Genomic DNA, 22821 nt, shown 5'->3' with positions numbered 1-22821 from the left:
TCTTCAAGAAATCTATTGCTTACTTCCAGTTGTAATTTTAATCTTAGCCCTGGCATGTATTATTTGGACCCCTGATTAGAAAAATGTTCAAGAATGACCTACAAGATAAAATCACTGACTTAATTACAAGTTAGTTACTTGATATATATTTTCTATATATCCGTATGTTTAATATAATTTTTTATTTGTAAAAATGTTTATCTTCCAAAAAGTTATTATCCCACTGCCGAGTGCAAGAAGCCTTCTGGCTATTTACTGTTGACCTACTGAATGGTCTTCCTGGCTATTTTATTCATGGTGAAGTGAAGCGTTAAGTTAACCATTTCACGTTTCATCCATTCGCCATATTTTTATCTTAGAGATAGTTGTGTATTAAAACATTAATGAAATTTGTAGACTTCACGTTTTATCCACACTCGCCTTGGAGATATTTCACTTTGAGCTGTTATTATAATGTTACATACCTATACATTTTGGTTGGGCCTTCCTCAGACAAGCTGTTCATATCATACAGAAGATACCATACGCACAAGCTATTCTTATTAAATTCCTTAATTTCGTGTGGATTATGTACTGTATTTTCTCCACATCACTGGAATATCAAACGGTTGGGGTTGGATGAAAAAGTGCTTTCCTGGAATCTGCATTGCTGTTTTTGTAAGTAAACTTTTTTTTTTTTTTGCAGAATTAACTTTCCCTCTCTCCCTGGAAACTTGCGTTACAAAATGATGAGCTTTCAGACTTATTTCATAGTAATATTAATGATGTCATTCGTCTCAGGCCTACATTGTCCTGATGCCTGATGTAAACAGAAGCAGAATTTCGCATTGCTTTTCCTATAAATGTTGATTAATAAAAGGAAACATGTCAACTGAACTTCTTGAGCTGCGAACAAAGGATAACTGAATGGAATCTGTTACTGTGTAATGAATCGTGACAAGCCAGTATCCTTCCTCAGGATTTCTGTTTTCTATATTTGGTAGAATTAGGGGATGAGATAAAGAATCATGAAAGCAGATTTTTTAATTAATACACTTTTTAAATCTAGAGGTACTTGAGCATTATTGTTGCTAGACAAAGGCGTCCATTCTTTTCATAGAAGTGACTGGTTTTGTAAAAAAATTTCAAAAATTAACATCTATTTTTTGCTCAAGACCTTACTCCTAATATGAAGCATTGTTACATTAACAGTAAGGGATATTTACAGAAATTACAGAATCTTATTTATCTTTTCAGAGCATGTTACGTTTTAAATATGTGTCATATGGCGACTGATGTAACATTAATTAGAGCTTTACTTTTCAATGAAGAAATTTCAAGGAAAATTGAAAATTTATAAAAATCACAAAAAATGTTTACAAATAGTTATTTAGAACTTCTGTCTATATCCTTCAATGCACTTTACTTTTGAAAGTTTGCAAATGTTATTCTATATAATTCACATAACAAAAGAATTGTGTTTCTTCCTAATACAATTTAAACAAACAGGTGCAACAACACTAACTATATTTATACATATTTAGTCATATAATACAGGAAGGTTTATAAAACAAAAAATATTTTAAAATCTCACGTATACGTCCTAAAGTGCTGAAATGGCTAATATTACACACTCATGAAAGAAACGTCATCTACAAAGACTTTTTAACGTACCATAGACTAATTTTTACAGTCTATGGCACCGAACCTAGCTGTATTAGCAGCTAGGTTCGTGGAAAAAAAATTTTTTTTTCTTGAAAAACACTTCATCAGATTTTAACCAAATAATGCTTTAAATATTTGACTTAATAAAACCTCTTTCCCTTGGTCTGGCGTTCTTACGTCCTTCTCCTCTTCTCGGTTTTGTTTCTCAGTTATAGTTCCTGGCATTGTTTCGGGAATGACTGGCTTATCCTTAAAGGTTTCGATCTCTTCGTTGGCCCTGATAATTTTTCTTTCGCTTCCCCCATTTTTGTTATTTTTGCCATTTTCTTCAGCATTTGTCATTTCCTTTCCGTTTTTGTTTTCATTGTTCCCTTTTTCTTGTGAGTTGCTTTGGCGGTCCTTGTCCTCTGCTTCTTTGACATTTGTGTCTTCTTTATTCACCATGCCTTCTTTATCTTCCACGTGTTCTCTCTCTTCCTTGTTACTACCATCTCCACTTCCTTCATTAGGTCCTGTCCTCTGTTCGGTATTTTCTTTCTCGCTTTCATTGTAGAGAGATTTATCAACAATTTGTGAAATTTTTCCTTTGTTAAAGTTCTTATCCTCCACTTCCCCAATGTCTTTTTTTCGAACGTTGTTCGTGTCTTGAGCCGTTTCCCTATTTGTCATTCCCCCGCTGCTGTGTCCTTTAGTTTCGAGTCCCTTTTCATTTGTAGCTCCCACTTTATTTATTTCACTCACGTTCTGAATGTCTTTTGTTTCCTCTGCAATTTGCTCAGAAAGGTTTTGATTTTTATTAAGACCTTCATTCCCAGGCACTTCCATCACACTCTCATCATTTGAGGGTTCTGCCAAATTACTGTTACTTACGTCTGTGATGAAAATTTCTTCGGTGGATGTTTCCTCAATGATTTCATTCACATATCGTGGAAAAAGTATTGGATTAAAATCAGGGTTTTCAGTTCCATCTGATAATGTGGCTTCTTTGATATCATTCTTTTGACAGTCTAAATTCTCCCGTAAATTGGGATTTGCAGATGTTGATTCACTATGACTCACGAGACCACTGCGAAGTGTGGGGTCAAGGACAGTCCCAACTGGTATTTCTGGAAAAGTAATTAATGAACGATCTTTGGTTTCATTTCTTGGTGTTTGTTTTTTCCTTACGTCACCATCCACTGGGATGGCTGGTCCCATCAACTCATCCATAGGTTCTTCTGCCATTGCAGTCTCTATAGTCAGTGTTTCGGGGAATGAATCATCGACAATTATTGGCCCCAAACCAGTCTGGATAGGAGGCCAGGAGCCTTCTTTTTCAACCTCATTATCTTGACTCTGATGAATTCCCTCATTCATTTTAGTTTCATTATTCATTATATTTTTATTAATTTCTGGGACAGTTGCAGTAGTTTCAGCAATATCTTGATGTAAACTAGCTCGATTAGTGCTATGAATCAAGTCTTCAGCACTGTGGGCTTCCGTTTGTCCACTGCTATCATTTTCTAACAAGTGTGTTTTTGTTGTAGCTAATTCTACATATTCTTCAGTTACAGAAATCTGATGGGAAGGGTCCTTAGTCCTGTTGCTCATTTTGGGAGGCTGTTCATTTTCTCTTGGAACCTTCTGTGGTTGTGGAATATTAGTATTGTTTTCCTTTATGGGAATCTTGTGCTTTCTTCTTTTTGGTTCTGAAAGGTCTTGCATTATACTCTCAATCATATCTAGATTCAGCCCTTGGGCTCTTGAAAGAAAGCGAACCTCAGGAGTAGGAGAAAGCCTCAGTAAGTCTTGTTCTCTGTGTTCTTTGATGAATTCTGACAGGGAGTGTCCGGTATGCTGTGTATTCCTTTTGCTTCTGGCGTTATCACCCGTTAACATTTTTGCATAATTGGGTGTTTCGCCTGAAAGTGCTTCAATATCACTGAAAAGCCCGGCAACCTTAGAGGAAAATATACCTCTGTGAGACTGTCGTAGATGTCCATGACCATCTCCGCGATGATATTTATGATGGTTCTTACCTTTATGATGTTTTGATATTTGGGCTGATCCATCAGTAGACTGGCAAACTACTTTTGACCATCCATTCTGTCAATAAAAAATATTGAAAATTAGTTTTTACATTTGTCGTAAATTAGATACCTTATATCAAAACAGAACCCATCTCTGCTCATAATTGACATGTCTTGTTATGTCCTTAATTTCCGTATGAAATGGATGAAAAACTGCCATAATTCTTTTCTTCTTTCCTTAAATCTCATGAACTGACTGGTGGACTGCCAAGACAATAAATCAACGTTTTTTTCCTTAACTGGAGGCACATCATGTGGCAATATAATTATTGTTAGTATTTTTAAACAACACTAACAACACTATCACAGATAGGTAGGTAATAGATAGAAAGAGACTGTTCACTTCTGTCATCTGTTGAGGATACTTTTGAAGGTAATGCTACACTTAGATATATACCAGAGACATCGTTTAGCTGTTGTACATCGAAGTTTCTAAAATGAGAAATGCAATGTGACTAATCTTAGTGAAAAATGTAAAACCTGATTAACACCGGATAAGCTTAAAAACTTAGAAAACACATAACCTAAACAGGCCAAAAAGAAAAGGAAAATACATTGGAAACGTACACAAGTAATGATTCATTGTTAATCTTACATACATTAGTCGTGTACCCTACTACTATTCATGTTATGAATTAATAAGGGGAGAAGGAAAAAATGCGTGATGCGATACGTGATAGTGTCAGCTAGTACGTGATTGTGTCAGCTGGGCTCCTGAGGACACTAGAAGAGTTGAAAGACGCAGACTTACTGTACATAAGTGCAAGAGTTATAAAAAGCACTGTATAGGCGAAAGTGCATAGTAGAAAACACTATCACATAGACCTACCCTCCCTCTTCCAGAATTTTTGTTTGCCATGGCAACGGTATTGTTTATTGCTGACCGTGTGCTATAGTAGCCTAGTTTAACCGGTATTGCATTGCCTAATAACAGAGAAAATGGTTATTCCAGCTGGAGAAAACCTCTCACAGCCTGGAGATGTCAAAATTTTTAGTGAAGATTGTTACAAAAATATATATTTCTATAATTATTTGAGTTAATGTATGTAATTGTGTAACGATGTAAGACCTACGTCGTTCTTGTAAAGATGCATTACCACGCCTAGTTTGTGATTGACGCGTGTAAACATTAATATTCAGGTATCAAAAAATGGAGATCCTTGCAGCAGATGTATCTGTTCTGACCACCTTTATTAGCGATTATTAATCGAATGGAACCCCAATACTTAAGCATGGTGGCAGCGGTGTTTGCACCATAGCAGCAGATATGGTGTATAGAGGTATGTGGGCTGCAAAACGATGTCAGTACTGCAAAATAAGTGAATGCTGAGAAACATTCCGAAGCATAGGCTAGAAGCTAACGTCGGCTGCGGTAGGCTCATTGGAGTTTTCATCACTGTCACAGCTGTTCTCCGCCCAGATAGTCAGTTATTTTGGCCTAGGCCAGCTAAGATGTGTCCAAGGTATCCTGTGTGCTAGCCTAGCTGTGACTAAACCTGTTCATGTTAAAATGCTGCAAGTTAGCCAAAGTGGTACTGATTAGGATAGGCTATGTTGTTGATGCCTCAGAGGGGACTTGTAGCATAGGCAAGTAAGACCTACATCTTCAGGCTGGTAGTCATCGGGAATACAGCTGTTTGTGTCATTTTTGCCCAAAGGTAGGGGTAATCATCTGTGTGATCCCATCTTGCCTAAAATTGTGTCAAGGAGATGGCAACATAGGTTACCCATGTGAGCCCTTTGTGGCGACAGTGAGAGGGCATGGAAGATTTTTAAACAAAAATTCCAGTTGTATCTTAAAGCTACAGAAAAGGATAGAAAGGCTGAAGATGTAAAAGTTGCATTGTTGTTGACGACGGGGGGTGAGGAGCTATTGGAAATTTACAACTCCTTGGATATTCCTAGGCCAAGCAGCCCAGATGATGATGATGCATTGCAAGTGTTATCAACAGTCTTGATAAATTAGATACCTACTTTGCTCCGAGAAAGAATGAATTGTCAGCACAGTATAAGTTTAGGAAGTGTACTCAAAATACTGTTGAGTGTGTGGAATCTTACATTACAAAGCTTAAAATTCTTATCAAAGATTGTGAGTATGACTGTGAAAAGGATAGAGCTCTCAGGGATAAAATTGTTTTTGGCTGCGTTGATGATGAACTAAGAAAAAAGTTTTTGAAGCTGAAAATTTAGACTTGCAGAAAACATTTGATATTTGCATAAGTTACCAAGCTTCGAGGAAGCAAATGTCTGTGTATAAAGAGGGGTAATATTGATACTGTGCAAAAGGTGAGTCAGAAGCCAAAGCTGTCAAGTAATAGAAGTAATATAAATACTCAGAATGTGAAAGGGGCTGCGGGTGCTAGTTCAAAAGGTATAAATCTTAAAAATTGTAAATTTTGTAATCAGAATCATGAATGGTCAAAAAATAACTGCCCTGCTTATGGAAACCGTTGCTCCAAGTGTAGTAGATTAAATCATTTTGCTGTGAAATGTCCCATTAATTCTGAATACAAAATCAAGCCTAAGGGTAACAGTAAAGTAAATGAGTTAGAGACGGTCGAAACTAAAGAATTGGATGGTTCCAGTGTTGAATATGTCCTTAAAGTGGATAAGAGTCCAGTGAGTGATAAAATAGTATCTGCAGAAATGAAAATTGATGGTCATAGAGTAAAATTTCAAGTAGATAGTGGTGCAAGTATAAATGTCATTCCTGTAAAATATATAGGCTACCTAACCATGAGTTATGTCCAAGTAAATACAATGCTAGAGGCAAGGACATCCACTACTGTTAAACCACTGGGTAAGTGTAGAGCAATTTTAAGAAATTGCATGAATAATAAAAAAATATTCTGTACAGTTTGTAGTGATGAAAGAGAATTTTAAACTTCTTGGTAAAAGGGCATCTGAACAAATGGGTTTGATAACCATAAATTATGAAAATATTTGTGTTGTAAATGATACATTGTCTATATATTCATTCTGATGTTTTTGATGATGAGATAGGCACTCTGCCAGGTAAGGTACACTTAACTGTTGACGAAGCAGTACAACCCGTGGCAATAACACCATGCAGAATTCCAATTAGTCAAAAAGGTAAAGTAAGAAAAATTATTGATTAAATGGCTAGGAATAAAATTGTGTGTAAAGTTGATCAACCAACAGATTGGGTCAGCAGGATGGTAACAGCAACTAAAGTCAATGGGTATATTAGGGTATGCATTGAACCCCAGGCATTAAGTAAAGCTCTTAAAAGGGAATTTTATCCAATGCCTTTGATTTATGATGTACTGCCCGAATTGTCTAAAGCTAAAGTTTTTTCTAAGTTTGACTTGAAAAGTAGATACTGTATTGGCAATGTGTACTCGATGCAGAGTCAAGTTTATTAACAACCTTTCAGACCCCATGGGGCCGGTACAGATGGCTAAGGCTACCTTTTGGTTTAGCAGTAAGTAGTGAAATTTTCCAAAAGAGGTTGCAAATGGCTCTAGTAGGTCTTGAGGGTATTACCTGCATTGCAGATGATATTTTGGTATATGGTGTTGGCGATACTTATGAACAAGCTGTAAAAGATCATGATAAGTTACATAAATTGCTGACTAGGTGTAAGGAAAAGGGTATAAAACTTAATAAAGCAAAAACTGATTTAAGAAAGTCAGAAGTTACTTTTCTAGGTCATAAGGTAACTGGTAATGGTCTAATGGGAGATCCTTCAGAAGTGGAGGCTATCTTGAAAATGGAACCACCTACAGATGTCACTGGTATTCAGAAATTAGGTGGTATGGTAAAATATTTAGGGAAATTTCTACCCAACCTATCTGATGAGATGGAACTGTTAAGAAAACTGACACATCAAGGTGTCAAGTGGGAGTGGACTGAGGTTCATGATAATGTTTTTTTATAGAATTAAGGAACTGATCTCTACGACTCCTGTTGTACAGTATTACGATCCAAATAAGGAATTGACTATTCAATGTAATGCCTCACAGAAAGGAATAGGTGCCGCTTTGGTGCAGTGCGGCAAACCGGTAGCATATGCAAGCAGAGCACTAACAGATACTGAGACTAGATATGCCCAGATAGAAAGAGAGGCTTTGTCGATAGTTTTTGCTCTAGAGAAATTTCACGATTATACATTTGGTAGAAAGACTGTAATAGAAAATGACCATAAACCATTTGAAACAATCATTCTAAAACCATTATGTAGGGCACCAAAGCGTCTGCAAGGTATGTTGATGAGAATTTTACAATATGATGTTGAAGTAAAGCATAAGAAAGGTGGTGAGATGCTATTGGGTGATTATTTGTCAAGATCCTATTTGCCTTATGATGGTAGGAATAGATTGTTTAACCACATCAATATGATGATGATTAAGTATTGCAATTACTGAAATCGGTGATTCTGAATGGTTGGCCTGACAATGTGAATGGTACTCCAAGTGTACTTAAACCTTATTATTGTATCAGGGGTGAATTTTCTGTTCAAAACGGTCTTATCTTAAAAAGTGACCGAGTATATTCCCCTGAAAATGAGGTCATCTATTTTAGAATGTATACATTTATCCCGTATGGGTATAGAAAGTTGTTGGAGAAGAGCCAGGGAATGTTTGTATTGGCCTTGTATGACTGCAGATGTAAAACAGTTTGTTTCAAAATGTGAAATATGTAATAGGTCCCCTATTGGTCAACAGAAAGAGAGTTTAAATCACGAGTTGGCAGACAGACCATGGGAAAGAGTAGGTGTCGATTTGATGAATATCAAGAATCATAATTAGTAACCATTGATTATTATAGTGGTTTTTGGAAAATAGACCATCTTGAAAACACTAATGCAGGTACTGTAATAAGAAAATTGAAAACTCATTTTGCAAGGTATAGACTGCCTACTGTTGTGATATCTGACAATGGTCCCCAGTTCAGTAGTAAGGATTTTAAGAATTTGCTGTGAATTATGATTTTGAACATGTAATGAGTAGTCCTCATTACCCTAGATCAAATGGTAAAGCAGAGTCTGTTGTAAAGATTACAAAAAGACTTCTTGTAAAAGCAGTAGAGAGTGGGAAGGATCTCTATTTAACAATACTAGATTACAGAAATACTCCTATGCAGGAATCTGATTTTAGTCCTGCTCAAGGGTGTCTTGGCAGGAGTACTAGAACTTTGTTACCTATGTTAACTTCTTTGTTGAAACCCCAACCTGTTGACGATAAGTTTGTGAAGACTAGAAAAGCTTTGAGAAATTGTAGAAGCAAATGGTATCATGATAGAGGTGCTAAAGACTTGGAGGAATTAAGTGAGGGAGATAGTGTCAGAATTAAACCTTCCATTCTTGGTAAGAAAAAGTGGGATTTTGGTAAAGTTGTTGAAAAACTTGAAAATAGATCTTATGTAGTAGACTCTAATGATAGTTTGTTAAGGAAAGATAGAGTTCATTTAAAGAAAACTAATGAAATGGGAAGACCAGGGAAAGTAAACCGAGAGAATGGTGTGGAAGCTAGTCCTAGCAAACTTACAAAGAAAGCAAGCCCTGAAGTGACACTGATATATATAGGAATTAATTTTGATGTATCAGTAAGTGATGCTAAAGGGCAAACTGATGTGAGTCCTGTAAATAATGATTGCGGTGTTCAATCCAGTAGGATGAGTAGAGAATAAGAAGCACTAGAAATAAGATGCCAAATAGGTTTAAAGATTTTGTTATGAGCAGGTGATGTTTTGTGTGTTTATAACCCTGCTAGTGTTTGATTCCTTATTTTCCAGAAGATTTATTTAATGTTTTTAAAGTGTGTACTTTCTTTTCAAAACAAGAGGGATGTTACAATAATTGATATTTCTATAAAAAATGGCTTGAGTTAATGTATGTAATTGTGTATAGATGTAAGACCTACGTCGTTCTTGTAAAGATGCATCACCACGCCGAGTTTGTGATTGACACATGTGTAAACAATAATATTCAGACACCAATAAATGGAGATCATTGCAGCAGGTGTTTCCGTTCTGGTCACCTTCATTAGTGATTATTAATCGAATGGAACCCCAATACTTAAACAAAGATGAAATAAAAAAACTGGAAAAGGATGAACTAATGAAAGTTTTAGACATGCTACTTAAGGAAAATAGAGATAAATCAGCCAAATTAGGCTCAGATGATAATTCTGAGATTAAAACGGGCGGACTTACGGTATTTGGAACAAGAACAATAGCCGAGATCAAGAAAGAAAACCTACAGCTTAGGGAAGCATTACTACAGCATCAACGATATCTATCTGGAGTCCCTTGAAGCAGAGAAAAGGGCATGTAATGTTGTCCTCCTTGGGGTTCCTGACATGAAGGTAACGGAGCCAGACGGAACCGAGAATTTTAGCAGAGAAGACAAAGGAAGGATATCAAAAGTTTTTCTGAGGATGCGAAGGGAAATATCCGTGTACAGTAATTTCAGCGCTTAGGAAAGTGGTTCCAGGAAGGAACAGGGCAACTTTAGTAAAATTAAACTCAAAAGAAGATCGCAACATTGTGTTAGAGGGTTCTGCTAACTTGAAAGAAGCTGGAGGATGTTTCATTGAAATTTATGTAAAGAAGGATGTGCACCCACTCGTTAGGAGAGAATTAGAAAGGCTTCGTGGAGTAGAAAGAAGAGAGAAAGAGAAATCAGAAAACCGAAACCCAAGGGTTGAATGTTTTTTACAATGTGTGATGTAAAACGGGAGGTCATTGTAGATGGTAAAGTACTGGATTGTTTTAGTCCGTCATTTTTTGGAGAAAGGGGGTAAGTTTTCCATAAATATTTGTTCTTGGAATTTAAATGGTAATGTTTCTAAATCACAGAACACAGATGTCGTTAGTTTTATTATAAAGTTTGATATTATATAATTGAAATTAAAACTGCATATCCATTTTCTGTCCCTGGATTTTTGTTTATGAGAAGTACAGTAGTTTCTGGGGAAGAACTGCGAGGAGGGGTTGCATTGTTAATGAAATCCTGGTTATTTGAAACCCATGATGTTAATATTCTTTCTGATCAAATTTGGTTTCTCCTTCACTTATTCCCAGATTTATTATTAGGAGCAGTTTACATTCCTCCTCATGATTCTCCTTAATTTAGCAACAGATCCTTTGCATATGTTCAGGAACAGGGAATGACGAATCCTAAGTGCAAGTTGTTAATTATTGGTGATCTTAATTCTAGAATAGAAAATCTTGACAGTTTGAACAACCATGATTATGGAATTGCATATACCTCTAATCCCGACCCAGTCATTAATAATCATGGACGAGCGATAAGAAAATTGTGCACAAATCTTAATCTTACTCCTGTGCATCATTTGAAAAAAGGATTGTTGACTTTTATTGGTGGTTTAACTTACTGTCAAGGTCAGCAATGGAAATCGCAGATAGACTGGGCACTGTGCTCATTGAAATGTTTAAATTGTCTGGAAGACTTTGAAATAGTAACCGATAACCTATTGCCTACAAATCATGCATCCATAATTGTTAAAATTAAGAATGTTAAATTATTATTCACAAGTTTAGTTGAACGATCAGCTTTGTTAAAATCATCTTTGGAATATAATGAGACTTCCGATTGCAACAAAAGGGCTAGTTAGGCTAAATAGACTGGATGTAGAAAAATTTTCTTCTCTTGTGTGTGTTGGATCCCAGGGTGTGTTGGAGATGAATTTGTTGTAAACATTTTGGGTGAGAACTTACATAACACAGTATATGAAAATGCCGTGAAGGAAAAAAGTCTTTAAGGCAATGTGATATACCAGAACCTCAAGAAAATAAATGGAAATGGTCTGCTGTCAAGGGGGGGCGGCGGCGGCATTTGATCGAAATACTAACAAATCACCTTTCCAGTCAGGCAATTGCTACTTATTTTGAGACGCCTTTTTCTGAAAGTAACTCTGTCGGGAGTTATAACGAGCCAAACGTCGTGAATGATGTTTACATCCCAATACTGGACCCCATTTCAGAGAGATTCAATTAGATTGTTAAAAGGAAACACAGCAGCTGGACCGGATGGAATCTCTCCTGGGATATTGAAGCTGCTGAACGACTCTTGGATTGATTTTTTAATATATAGCTTATCTTAAATCTCATATTTTATATATGTTATCCCGATAGATGGACGAAATCAAAGATGTTTACGATTTTCAAGAAAGGCAATCCCTAGGGCGCAAGTAATTATCGAGGGATAAACATAATGTCTGCATTCCTAAAATTATATGATATTCTCACATCAAGATTACAACGTTGGTTTACTTCCGACAAAGAGCAAGCAGGAGCTAAGAAAGGAAGGGGTTGTGAAGAACAAATTCTTGCTCTCAGACTCATAATCGATATTGCCAGAAAGACGAAAAAATCCTATATGTGATCTTTATAGATTTTGAAAAAGCTTATGATAAGGTTATAAGGAGCAAATTGGTTGAGGTCCTGAGAAAGTTGGGATGCGGGTCAAATAAATGGCGAGCAATTCAAAATGCTTTATAAAAACCCACAAGCATAATTGATGACACATTGATAGAAACTAAAGCTGGTGTCCGTCAGGGGAGTCAAAGTTCATGCTTTTTATTTACCGCTCATGTGAACCCAGTGATATGAATGATAAAAGAAAATGGAGAGGATGGTTGGCTTGGGTGCCTTAATGTATTACTATTAATGGACGATACTGTTGTAGTTAGTACAACGAGAGAAGGATCAGCTTGGAAATTTCAACAAGTTAAGTACACCTTAGTTTTACCAGACCACTGAGCTGATTAACAGGTCTCCTAGGGCTGGCCCGAAGGATTAGACTTATTTTACGTTGCTAAGAATCAATTGGTTTCTTAGCAACGGGACCTACAGCTTATTGTGGAATCTGAACCACATTATAGCAAGAAATGAATTTCTATCACCAGAAATAAATTCCTCTAACTCTTCATCAGCCGGTCGCGGGAATTGAACTCCGGCCCATCGAGTTTACAGTCTGAAGCTCAACCGACTAGGCCAACAAAGGGCTAATTTCAACAAGTGTCTACTGCAATCAGTATGGCATGAAAATTAATGAAGAAAAAACGAGATATTTCATTGTAAACCAGGGCCGCATTAAGGGGGGGGCCCCAGGGCCTGGACCCCGGGCCACCCACCAATAGGGGGTGTCCCACCAATAAAAACAATACAGTTTAATTTAATAAGGTTAGTATTGTAATCGGCCACTTATATTACCCATTCTACCCAAATTGAAAATTTTATTATTAAGTTTGACAATAACATGATGCTCGTACATACGAATGTTACGAATGTTTGTGTCACTATGGTTGTAAGTTGTGTTTCAAATTGTAATGATTTGTGGCTGCAAAATAACACACCTCAGTATTCTTTGTATTACGGCCAAATCAAGTTTTTAAGACGTGTCATAGTTAGAATACAACTTAACTCTTTAATCTATGTCTCACGCGAGATAATAGCATCTATAAGTATATCTAAATTGACTTAATTATATTAACGGGTTACCCTAGTCACGCTACGGTTCCCTAGTGTTCAGATGAAATGTTCGAAGAATTAGCCTCCGGCAACAATGTTAAAAGTTTCCAAGAGTAAGAAGACATACATTTTAACTTGTAACAGATAGTAATTACGTTAAACATCTTTCCCCTTCTCAATCATTAATCATAACAATTGCCAAGCCAATAAGACAGGGAGTGAGATCTAAGCTAAAGTTGTCATCGAATAAAGAGTCACACGCTCTGAAACCCACTTCCTCTTCCTCTTCCTCCCATCCAGTGCTATCAGCGCTTGAAAAATTTTTCAGTATCTTGCAAAATTAACCATGGTCTTGAAAGCTTGAAAAAAAAGTTAAAATCCCGGAAATCTTGAAAAATCTATACCGAATAACATAAAATTCCCATAAAATGAGAGAGAGAGAGAGAGAGAGAGAGAGAGAGAGAGAGAGAGAGGCTCTGACGCGTCGCGTACAATACACGTAACACATCACAGCTGACAGTAAACACACCCAACAAACAAACAACACTTCTAGAAGCAGCTGCTGCTCTGTTCTGTGCTTCTGTTCCTCAGTGAGTTCAGTCTCTGCTTTGCTTTGCTTCTGAGTGGCGTTGGAGTGAGGCTGAGTGTGCCATTCGAGGTGTATAGTGCTGAGTCATTTACCCTATGAGACTGGTAAAAATTGCCACAGTGAAAGGGGTGTAGCTACTTGTAAATAAATCATTATAATGATTCTTGTTTAGCTCCCACTAGCATAGAAATTGATCAAGGTTAGAAATAAATAGGTTGGTTAGGTTGATTCACCTGGTTAGCTATTTTTTTTAGCACATTATGCTAGTCTTTTGGTCAAGGTAACTAACGATTAGCTATATAAATGTAGCACATATTTAAAGGTAAGCCAGTAAACTTTTGATAATACAGAAATAGATCAAGCAGATGAAAACAGTAACTTGTGGTGGCGCTGTTATCAATTGTATTTAGATTCATAATCATGTTAATTCCATCATCCATTATTCATCCATTTTTCATTCAGCAATAATGAAAATTTATTGCTCATCTGTAAATTTCCATTTCATACTCACCCATCACCCATTTATGTGTAATTTATATAATGACGCCACCACAGGCTTGTTTCGTCACAATCAGCTGATTGGTGACGAAACGACCTTGCCACGTTGTTTGTTTTGTATATTAATCTTTTGTAAGTATATTTACCTATTGTTTTTTCTTGAATTTTAGGAATCTAAATTTGATAGGACTATTTTATGCTTAGCAAATCTTATTTATGCACATGTAACCTCCTGATCTATTTATATATTTTTAAATAAATAACTTTAACAACTGATATATTAACAACTTATATATAACCAAATAACTTTAACCTCCGAAGGACATTTAATCAAAGTACAAGTATTACACTCGCTACCTAGGCTATTACTCTCATAATTAATTAAAGTATAAATAATATCCAATTTAATTTGTTCTTTCTAGTCAAATAAATTTAAGTTAACATTCATTTCTCGTTTATACCTTATTGCCTGAGATATTCTTATAGATTCCCAGGCTGGTGGTAGCATACCTACACTTCATTAATCATTTTTACTTTATGCGTATTTATACAAATGTCACACATTGTGTATCACATGTTTCTTCATTCACAGGCATCAAGACTGTATCCATATTGTAGTTCTGTATGTTTTGTATTGTAATTTGTAGGCCTACTCGTTCACTGCATATTATTGTTTATTGTTTCGACCTCAGGTCACAGTCAATTCCATTGTCTCTCGCGGGCCGGCGTCAGTCGGCCGCTATATAAACTGCCTGGATCTGTAATAAAGTAGCAGTAACTTTTACCTGCTCGTTTCTTTGACACCTTACACTTGTACTTCTGCATGTCCATAATCCAATGGGTTAAGTCGCACATTGCGGCGCTTCTGCCGAGATTCTGTCTGCTTATAGTATGCTGAACCAGACTGAGACAGCTGTTCACCTTCTTTTTCATGAATGGGGAAGGAGTCACACTTTGATGCAACATATTCTTTCAAGCTAGTCAGTGATGCCACAGCAGTATTTAGATCAAGTTTTGCGTGTTGTAGAGTTTTATTAGTTGCATCTGTTCTTTGCAGAATATCATTCCAGAAGGTGGTGTAAATTCCTGTTTCAAGCTGATTTATCTGTTTTAACAGTCCTTCTGCTTCACAGCGTACACACCTTTTTTCTTCAATGTCATCAACAATATGTTTAAGTACCTACTTGATCTGCTCATAATCATGCTTAAGAGCCTTAGTTGCATCAGCTCTGCAGGACCAGCGCGTTGTTTTGACACGTTTGAGAGTCAATGATGAATCATTATTCTTTAAAGCCTCACCCAGAAGTTGATACCGATGGGTTGAAATTGTGAAGAAGACAAACAGCTTTTCAAGGAAGTCAAAGAAATGTACAGCACTTGAGCAGCATTCTACAGCATTTTTACCAACCAGGTTAAGTGAATATGCTGCACAAGGAATCCAGGATGCAAGACTGTTCTCCTCTCCCACTTTGGCTTGAAGACCTTTGTATTTACCACTCATTGCTGATGCATTGTCGTAGCTTTGTCCACGGCAGTTTCCAAGGTCTAGGTCATGTGTGTTCAAAAATTCCATCAAAGCATTGAACATATCTTCAGCAGCATGCCCTTTGTTTGCCATAAAGGTTACAAAACGTTCCACAGGTCTATCTTTCTCCATGTACCTCAATACAAGGGTCAGTTGGTCAATGTGGACTGCATCAGGTGTGGAGTCCAAAGAGATTGAGTAGTATTTTGACTTCTTTACTCTAGAAATAATTTCTCTGAGGAGTTGTTCACCCATTATGCTGATAACTTCTTCCATTACTGTAGATGACAAATAGTTTGTGTGACCCTTTCCACGATTGGCTTCAGTTTTGATATGATGTGCAAGAAAGTCATCGTACTGGGAAATAAGTTCAAGAATACCTAGAAAGTTTCCATTTCTAAGTGAACCAACCAATTCGTTGTCCCCTCTAAATGCTAAGCCCCGCTCAGCAATGAAGTGAATAATGCTAATTACTCGTTTCAATACTGATCTCTAATACTGCTCAAGATGTTCAACCTGTTGTGTCAGTTCTGTATCCACACTCCCAATTGCTTTTAACCTCCTATTGAAAGCAACTGTAGCCTTCAGATGTTCTGCTGACTGCTCATGGTTATGTAGACGTTCGTGTGAATGTTTCCAATCACAGAATCCGGTAGACGAGAGCAGAGAAGACTCAGATTTTCCTGTATTTAAGCTCATAAATCTGCACGTAAAGCAGTAAACACATCCCTTTGAGGGCGAGAAGCATAACCAGTTCCTTGTTATGACTTCCCCATTATGATTTTGATGACGGAAGAGCCCAAGCGCACACATTCTTGGATTGCGATCCTTTCTAGGTTGCTGCTTCGAGGGTGCGGAGAACAATCTTTCATCACAGTGCTGTACTGGTGATACACACCTTTTCAGCCAGCATTCACACATCTGCTCCGAAATAATGGATGGCCAAAGTCCAATGTCATTGCCTTGCGCCCTGGCGGGCCCTCAACTTCAGCTTCTGAAAGACATGTGCAACTATCAGCCTCCATTTCTTTATCTTCTTCAGTTGGACCCATTAGCCTACTATTTCTGCATTTTCTTTGTCAGGGGCAGTGGTGTGGTTAGCCATTTCTGCAGATTGATCAGGTTCTGCAATCTCATTACTCATTCCTGACATTTGTCTTGGTTGAGGTTGAACAGTGAAGAACTGGTCCAGTTTCCTAATCTTTCCCATTTCTTCTGCTGATTTTGTTTTTATTGCTGCCTTTGCTTTACGTCTTTTTGAAGCCCCAGACTCCCAGTTTCTTTTGCGGTGCCTATGTCTGTCTCCTCGATTGTCCATGCTGCTAGTAAATTGTAATCTGAAAATATACGAACTGACCATACTCACCATAAAATTGAAATCTTACCTAATTAACAAAAAACTTTTGACAGTTCGAATAATCGATTGATTGCCTAATGCCTATTGCCTAAATCAGTAATTAAAAAAAAAACTTTCGTAATTTCTCAACATTCGTAAATTTCGTAATTCGTCCATGCACCATATGGCTTCCTGGCTAGTAATAGGTTTGGAATGCCTGATTACACTAAATAGTGAATGACAAAAAAAAGCAAGAAACAAAAATACGAAAAAAAGACGACCTCACTGTAATGCATGATTTTTTTTGACTAGGGATAATTAAGTTAAAATTATACCACCGCTAGACACCACTGTAATGATAGGATTTTTTAATAGGTATTATTGATGAGAAAAACAATATGACCGCTAAGTGAGCCAGTGTGATGAAAGAATTTTGATACTGAAGAGATTAAAAATGCGTGACCTGGCTCGTTTTAGGTGGGACTAATTGAGTTTGAAGAAAATGGGAAGTCACCAAAGAAAACATGCTCAGCGGAGACTTAATTAGTGGCGCCGCCGAAACACTACGCTGGCGCCGATGTGGTGACTTTACAAATACTCCCCCCCCAAGACGAGGGACGCGTCTGACTAATCCCTGTATCTGCTGGGACGCTGAAGGGTGCCGCGGCTCCTTGAAGATAACAGAGGGGTCTCCCGCCTGTGAGGCTGCTGGTTGGGCGGTCCCTTCCTGGGGCGGCCGAGCCTGCGCGGGGTGAGGGCGTGCTGGAGTGCGGTTGGGCGGAAGGGTGCTGCGTCGCTGTCGGGACTCTCCGACAGAAAGGCGGGCTTTAAGCGGTATATTGAAACCCAGTCGTCCTTGCCAGGAAGTGCTAGCTGGAATGCCTTACTGTTTCGTTCCAGCTCGCGGAAGGGTCTCCTGTAGGGCTTGGTTAGTGGTGGACGGGACGGTGTCGACTCTGGCGAAGACGTGGGTGGCGGATGACAGCTGTGGCGGCATGAAGGTGGTTGCTTTGTCGATGTATGAGCGCCTGCAAGGGGCGAACTTGCCGGCCACGTCGCGGAGCCTCTGCAGTGATGGGGAGTGGCGTTCATCCGTCACGAGCTCTCCTGGCACCACGAGGGGTTCCCCATAGGTTTGTTCGGCTGCAGATGGGGTGCCGTCGGCTCTGGGGGCGGTTCTCAACCCGAGGAGGACCCACGGCAGCTGATGTTTCCAGTCCTCGGCGGTGCAGCAGGCCATGAGGGATGACTTTAGGGACCTGTGGAACTGTTCGACCAGGCCGTTGGCGCTGGGTTGTACGCTGTGGTGGTGTGGTGCGTGGTTCCCAGCAGTTGAGCCAGGGCAGACCACAACTCGGAGAAGTTGTCGGTTGTGATGTGGTCCGGGACGCGGCGGCTAACCCAACTGGAGAGCAGGGCCTCGGCGACGCGCTGGCGGTGGCTTCTTGCATGGTGTGGGCGGGCCACCTCGTCGAACGGTCTACCACCGTCAGGAGGTATCTGGATCCGCCTGATGGGGAAGGGGCCCGACGACGTCGATGTGGATGTGGCCAAGCGGCGCCTGGCTGTGGGAACTTGCCTACCCCCCGACTGCGTGTGACGACCCACCTTACTGGTCTGGCACTGCAGGCACTGTTTTGCCCAGGCCGTGGCGTCCTTTTGCACCCCGTGCCAGACAAACTTTTTTGAAAGCAGTTTGGCTGTGGTCCTGCCGGAGGGGTGTGAGAGAACGTGAATTATGTCGAATACCTGGCGGCGGCATGAGGCTGGAACCAAAGGGCGGGGTTGACCTGTGCTGATGTCGCAGAGCAGGCTGGGGCCTTCGGGGGCGAGGGTCACATCCCGCCACTTGAGGGACGTGATGGCAGTGCGGTATGCAGGGGTTTCTGGGTCAGCGGCCTGTTCTCTGGCAAGGTCCTGGTAATCTACACCAAGCTGCACTGCGTTCAACTCGACTCTGGAGAGGGCGTCTGCTACGGGATTTTTCTTGCCGGGGAGGTGCCTGATGGAACAGGTAAATTTGGCTATGGCTGAGAGGTGGCGCTGCTGTCTGGAAGACCATGCGTCCCCCTGCTTCGTGAAGGCGTGAACCAGTGGCTGATGGTCTATGAAGACTGTGAAGGAGGAACTTGAAGTGCCGAACTGCGCGGTACATCGCGCAGAGTTCCCTGTCGAAGGTGCTGTAGCGGGTCTCTGTGGGATTGAACTTCTTGCTGAAGAAGGCGATGGGCTGGGGGCCGCCGTTGATGATTTGCTCCAGAACAGCACCGCAGGCGACGTTACTGGCGTCTGATGTCAGCTGGAGGGGGGCCTTGGGATCCTGGTGTGCCAAGGCGGTTGCCTTGGTGAGGGCGCCTTCGTCAGGAAAAGGCCTGCTGCTGGCTGGGTCCCCAAGACAGGGACTTTGGTTGGCCTTTTAGGACTTCCGTCAGGGGGCCGTGGTGTGCGCGATCCTGGGGATGAACCGCCTGTAGAAGTTTACCATCCCAAGGAACTCCTGGACGGCCTTGATGGAGGTGGGTGTGGGAACCTGGCTATGGCTGCTACTTTCGATGTAAGAGGGCGGACGCCTGTCGGAGACACCTCGTGACCCAGGAATTCTGCTTTCTGGACGCCGAAGGTGCACTTGTCCAGCCGGACGACGAGGCCGTTCTCTTGGAGGCGCTGGAGGACTGCCCTGATGTGTCTCTGGTGTTCGCTGTGAGACCTGGAAAATATGAGAATGTCGTCGACGTAGCAGACGCAGAACTTTAGGTCCCCAGGATGCTGTCCATGAGCCGCTGGAAGGTGGTCCCGGCGTTTCCTCAGCCCGAAGGTGGAGAAGGCGAACACATAGGACCCGAAGGGCGTGATGATGGCTGTCTTTGGTATGTCCTCTGGCGCAACAGGTACCTGGAAATAAGATTTAAGAAGGTCCAATTTAGTGAATATTTTGGCCCCGTGAAAGGAGGCCGTGAGGTCCTGCATGTTGGGTAGAGGGTAGTGGTCGGGCTCTGTTGCAATGTTGAGCCGCCTGTAGTCGCCGCAGGGTCTCCAGGAGCCGTCCGGTTTCTGCACCATGTGGAGGGGGGAGGCCCATGGACTGGAGGCTTTCCTGCAGATGCCCATCCTCTCCATCTCCGCGAATGCTTTTTTTGCCTCCTGAAGGCACTGAGGGGGAAGCCTGCAGAACTTCGCATGTGTCAGGGGCCCTTTAGTCGTTATATGGTGGTATATGCCGTGCTTGGCTGGGGCCCGGGGACTTAGAAGCTCGGGCTTAAATACCTCAGGGAACTCCGACAGTAGGTGTGCATACTGGTGGGGCGACGGTGCTGATGGTGGGTCTGGGTCCCCACTGTTAACGGGAGAGACCGGCAGGAGTCAGTATCGAGGAGGCGCTTGTGCCTCACGTCAACTAGCAGGCCGAAGTGCGCCAGAAAATCGGCCCCCAGGAGTGGGGTTTCACGTCCGCGACGATGAAGTCCCAGGAGTAACTCTGGCCAAGGATGGAGATCGACAGGGGCCTGGTGCCGTAGGAGAGGATGGGGTTCCGTTGGCGGCCGTCAGGAAAGCGGCCGGGTCTGGTGTCTGGTTGCGGTCCTCTCTGGATGCTGGGAAGACCGATTTAAAGGCCCCTGTGTCGACCAGCATCATCCTGCCGGAGACGATGTCGCGGACGTAAAAACCTACTGTTTTTGAGGCCCTGGGTTCTTCGGCTGCCATGGCGGCCTGTCCTGCTGGGCCGCCACCCCCGTTTTTGAACGGGCGAACGAGCAGGGCGGCAGGCAGTTTCGGGCGTCCTTTCCGAACCACTTGTGGTAGCGACAGAAGCCCAGGGACCTCCATCTGCTGTGGTTCAGTGGACGTCTGTTGGCGATGGCGTTGACGGGCTGCTCACGTCCTCTTCAGGCTGGATGGAGCTGACCGGCTGTGTGGCTGGTTTTAGCCGCTGTGAAGCCTTGACGGAGTCTGTGAGATGTTGCGCCGTCTCTCTGAGGTCCTCGATAGGCATGGTGTAGGGGTGAGCGATCTGGTTGCATACCTCCGGGAGGAGTTGGCGAAGGTAGATTTCCTGTGCGAAGCTTATCTCCTGCCGCTTCTTTGTGCCACCCAAGTCTGGTAGTGACAGGAGATCTACGACCATGCTCCAAGCGTCTCTTGAATTGAGGTCGTGGCGTGGGTTTATGGCAAGGTCGATAGCACGGGCGGCCTGCTCGGCGATGGGCAGGGAGCAAGCTTCGAGGAGGAACTTTTTGTGGTGCTGTATGTGAGGGTGTGTGTTTGGTACTCGCGAGATGAGTTTTCTGTTCACGTCCTCCGGAAGGGCGTTGAGCACTGTGTCGGCCTGTAGGATTTTTCGTCCGTCAGGTCCGCGATTCTGAAGTGGCTCTCCACCCTGCGCAGCCACATCGATGGGTTCCCCTGCATAAACGGCGGCAGTTTTACGGTGAGGGCGGCCCGCGATTGTGTTGCCCGCCGTCGTGTGTTCGGGGCGCTGGGTGTGGAGTTGCGGGAGGGCCTCGATGCAGGGGCGGGCGTGGGTGTGATGGGAGGTAGGTAAACCTCCGAGTCCGCGGGTCGCGTTTAACTGCATGAAGGAGGGGATATCTGCGTCCATGCTCGCTCCTTTGACCCCTTACTGGAGTGGGGTACTCGCGTCAGTACGCACTTTCGTGCGCCGTGTGGTTCCGCTAGTGACGCTGGTGGGGTACGCCGGCGAGTCAGCACGCTCAAACGCTGGTTACAGCGCTGTGTTTAGGCCGCTAAGAGCGTTTTGGAGAAATCCTGGGGCCAAGACTAAGTCGCCGTGTCGGTCCGCTAATGGCTCCGGGATACTCCGGGGGTCACCACTGTGAGGTGTCAAAGAAACGAGCAGGTAAAAGTTACTGCTACTTTATTACAGATTCAGGCAGTTTATATAGCGACCGACTGACGCCGGCCCACGAGAGACAATGGAATTGACTGTGACCTGAGGTCGAAACAATAAACAATAATATGCAGTGAACGAGTACAAATTACAATACAAAACATTCAGAACTACAATATGGATACAGTCTTGATGCCTGTGAATGAAGAAACATGTGATACACAATGTGTGACATTTGTATAAATACGCATAAAGTAAAAATGATTAAAAATGCGTGACCTGGCACGTTTTAGGCGTGACTAATTGAGTTTGAAGAAAATGGGAAGTCACCAAAGAAAACATGCTCAGCGGAGACTTAATTAGTGGCGCCGCCGAAACACTACGCTGGCGCCGATGTGGTGACTTTACACAACTCAGCCCTTCTGAAAAATACAGAACACAAACTTTCTTGCCTGCCATTGATCAGTTTATCTCTTCTCTCGACCAACGTCTGGAAGCATACAAACAGATATAAAGTCAATTTAGTTTTTTTAAACATCCTGCAAAAGCCTTCTTCAGACGAACTTCACGACACAGCGGAGCAACTCATCAGGGCATATCCAGATGACTTGGATATTACATTTAAGGAGGAACTGTGCCAGTTTGTAACATTTGCCAATATATTCACAGATGAGGGGCAAACAGACATCAGCACTGAGTCTTTCCTGTTAGACTTATATTGGGCAAGGGTGTGCAGGACACTTTCCCAAACATAGAGATAGCTCTATGAATATACCTTGTTTTGATGGTGTCAAACTGCAGTGGGGAGCGCTCTTTCTCAAAGCTAAAATTAATTGAAAACAGATTACAGACATC

At 41.4% G+C, this 22821-nt stretch overlaps 1 protein-coding gene across 1 annotated transcript in view; it reads right to left on the bottom strand.

Moving 5' to 3' along the window:
• Positions 1-1008: 1008 nt before the first annotated feature.
• Positions 1009-22821, bottom strand: part of LOC136842598 (histone-lysine N-methyltransferase, H3 lysine-79 specific-like) — a 759589-nt gene continuing 737776 nt past the window's right edge. The window contains exon 7 of the mRNA XM_067110173.1: positions 1009-3729. Within this exon, the coding sequence (XP_066966274.1) occupies positions 1756-3729 (1974 nt within the window). The 3' untranslated portion in view covers positions 1009-1755. The remainder of the gene's footprint in view (positions 3730-22821) is intronic.

This window comes from Macrobrachium rosenbergii, chromosome 10 (genome assembly GCF_040412425.1).
Source record: "Macrobrachium rosenbergii isolate ZJJX-2024 chromosome 10, ASM4041242v1, whole genome shotgun sequence".
NCBI classification, from domain to species: domain Eukaryota; kingdom Metazoa; phylum Arthropoda; class Malacostraca; order Decapoda; family Palaemonidae; genus Macrobrachium; species Macrobrachium rosenbergii.
The sequence above is the reverse complement of the archived record's forward strand: the minus strand, read 5'-3'. Positions and strand labels throughout refer to the sequence as shown.